Raw genomic sequence first — 2,303 nt, 5'->3', positions numbered from 1 at the left:
AGGATCGCCTGAGCCCAGCAGGTAGGGGCTGCAGTGGCGGAGAGCAGCCACTGCACTCCAGTCTGGGCGACGGAGTGAGACTCCAACTCAAAAAAATAAACAAATAAGTAAATAAAAATAAAATAAAATAAAAATAAATAAATTAGCTGGGTGTGGTGGCGTGTGCTTGCAGTTCTAGCAACTCGAGAGATAGAGGCAGAAAGGCTTCTTGAACCCAGGAAGTCAAGGCTACAATGGGCTGTAATCCTGCCACTGAACTCCAGCCTGGGCAGATTTTGAGTTGGAGTCTCACTGTGTCGCCCAGGCTGGAGTACAGCCGCACTCCTACAGCCAACACAGCTTTGACCTCCTTGACTCAAGCGATCCTCCTGCCTCAGCCTCCCAAGTGGCTGAGACTACAGCTGTGCACCACCACGCCCAACTCGTTTATACCTTCTTTGAACAGATGAGGTCTCACCATGTTGCCCAGGCTGGGCTCGAACTCCTAGGCTCAGGCAGTCTCACCTTGGCCTCCCAAATTGCTTGGATTACATGTTTGAGCCACCATGCCCGGCCTTAGATAAGAGATCTTTGAGGTTCTAGGGTGAAGGGGTATTTGGGATCCAGGGAAGATGCAGGAATGAGATTTGGGTCTGGGAGGAGTAGGATAAAGTTTCACAATGGAGGCTGGCATGGCAGAGCTTGACTATTCCAGGGGAACCCGGCAGGAGGGTAGGGCCTGGACCCTTTCCTTCCTCTCTCCTCCCTCTGGCTTACTGTCTGTCATCCCTCCCCCTCTAGGGACCGGTCCTGCACTGTCCTCAATGTGGAAGGTGATGCTTTGGGGGCGGGGCTCCTCCAACATTATGTGGATCGCACGGAGTCTAGAGGCTCGGTGCCCGAGCTGGTCCAGGTGAAGAGTGAGATGCCTTTGAATCCGCTGCCGGCCCCCATGGAGGAAGGGAACCCCCTCCTCAAAAACTATCGGGGGCCTGCTGGGGACGCTCCCACCCCTGAGAAGGAATCGGTCATGTAAACCCAGGCAGGACCTTCCCTGCCCTGGCACGGGCCACCTTGGACGCTGGATCACGGGGAATGGATAAATGGATGAACTGGGCTTTGGACCTGCCTGTACACGCTGGGACCTGGGGCCCCAGTCTCTGCCCGGGCAGGCGATTGGGGCGGCCTCTAGGTATGCGTGGTGATGTGTGTATGAGTGTCTGCCCATACCCCCCAGTTCTCAGCTTGAGTCCCTGACTGAAAGCAAGAGAACAGCAGGAGGGAAAAATAACATCCTCTCACCCCACATTCCAGGACCTGCCTGGCCTTCCCTGTCTCAAGGCACAGATTACAGGTCACTCTATGGAACTCCGCCACCGTTGAGGGGGTGGTGTTCTGACGTGATGCTGATTGTTTTGAAGACTGTAGCTATGGTGTGCATGCATGTATGTGTGTGTTCTGTGACCACTTTATCTCTCTATGGCTCATCCCACCTGTCCCCAGGCCCTCTGTTCCCTTCACAGTAACAGAAACACTCCCAGGGACTCAGGGGGAACCTAAGGACAAATACTGCTGTCACTCCAGAGGATTTTTTCACAATAAAATTGAGTGTCAAGCATTTAATCAGGTGTTGTAAGAAGTAGGCTAAAAACACCCCGACAGCAACAGTGTCTGTTCAGCAAGCAACAGCACAGGAATGCAGGACACGGTGGCTCACACCTGTAATCCCAGCACTTGGGGAGGCTGAGGTGAGTGCATTGCCTGAGCCTGTGGGTTCGAGATCAGCCTGAGCTACATGGCAAAACCTTGTCTCTACAATAAATCAAAAAATTAGCCGGGCGTGGTAGCGCACACCTGTAGTCCCAGCTACTTGGAAGGCTGAGGGGGAAGGACCACTGGAGCAGGTCAAGGCTGTGATGGCCGGGAGCGGCCACTGCACTCCAGTCTAGGCGACAGAATGAGACTCCAACTTAAAAAAAAGAAACACCACTGGAAACTACAATGGGACACCAGTATATACCCAATAGAATGACTTAAAAAAAAAATACCAAGTGCTGGTGAGAATGAGACACAGCCTGACTCTCCTACATTGATGATGGCAATACAAAATGATCCGGTTGCTTTGGAAAATAACTGGCTAGTTTCTTTTTCTTTTTCTTTCTTTTTTTTTTGAGTTGGAGTCTCACTCTGTCGCCCAGACTGGAGTGTAGTGGCCGCTCCTGGCCGCCGCAACCTCGACCTGCTGGGCTCCGGCGATCCTTCTGCTCAGCCTTCCAAGTAGCCGGAACTACAGGTGGGCGCTACCACGCCCGGCTAATTTTTGA

General features: G+C 52.8%; 1 protein-coding gene across 1 annotated transcript in view; it reads left to right on the top strand.

Moving 5' to 3' along the window:
• SLC1A5 (solute carrier family 1 member 5) overlaps window positions 1-1,161 on the top strand; it is a 7,895-nt gene extending 6,734 nt beyond the window's left edge. Inside the window, exon 6 of the mRNA XM_021710720.1 lies at window positions 781-1,161. Coding sequence (XP_021566395.1) covers window positions 781-1,015 — 235 coding nt within the window. The 3' untranslated portion in view covers window positions 1,016-1,161. The remainder of the gene's footprint in view (window positions 1-780) is intronic.
• The last annotated feature ends 1,142 nt before the right edge of the window (window positions 1,162-2,303 follow it).

This window comes from Carlito syrichta, unplaced genomic scaffold (genome assembly GCF_000164805.1).
Source record: "Carlito syrichta isolate Samal-C Ts95f unplaced genomic scaffold, Tarsius_syrichta-2.0.1 Scaffold298013, whole genome shotgun sequence".
NCBI lineage: Eukaryota > Metazoa > Chordata > Mammalia > Primates > Tarsiidae > Carlito > Carlito syrichta.
This window is presented reverse-complemented; position numbering and strand designations above follow the sequence as displayed.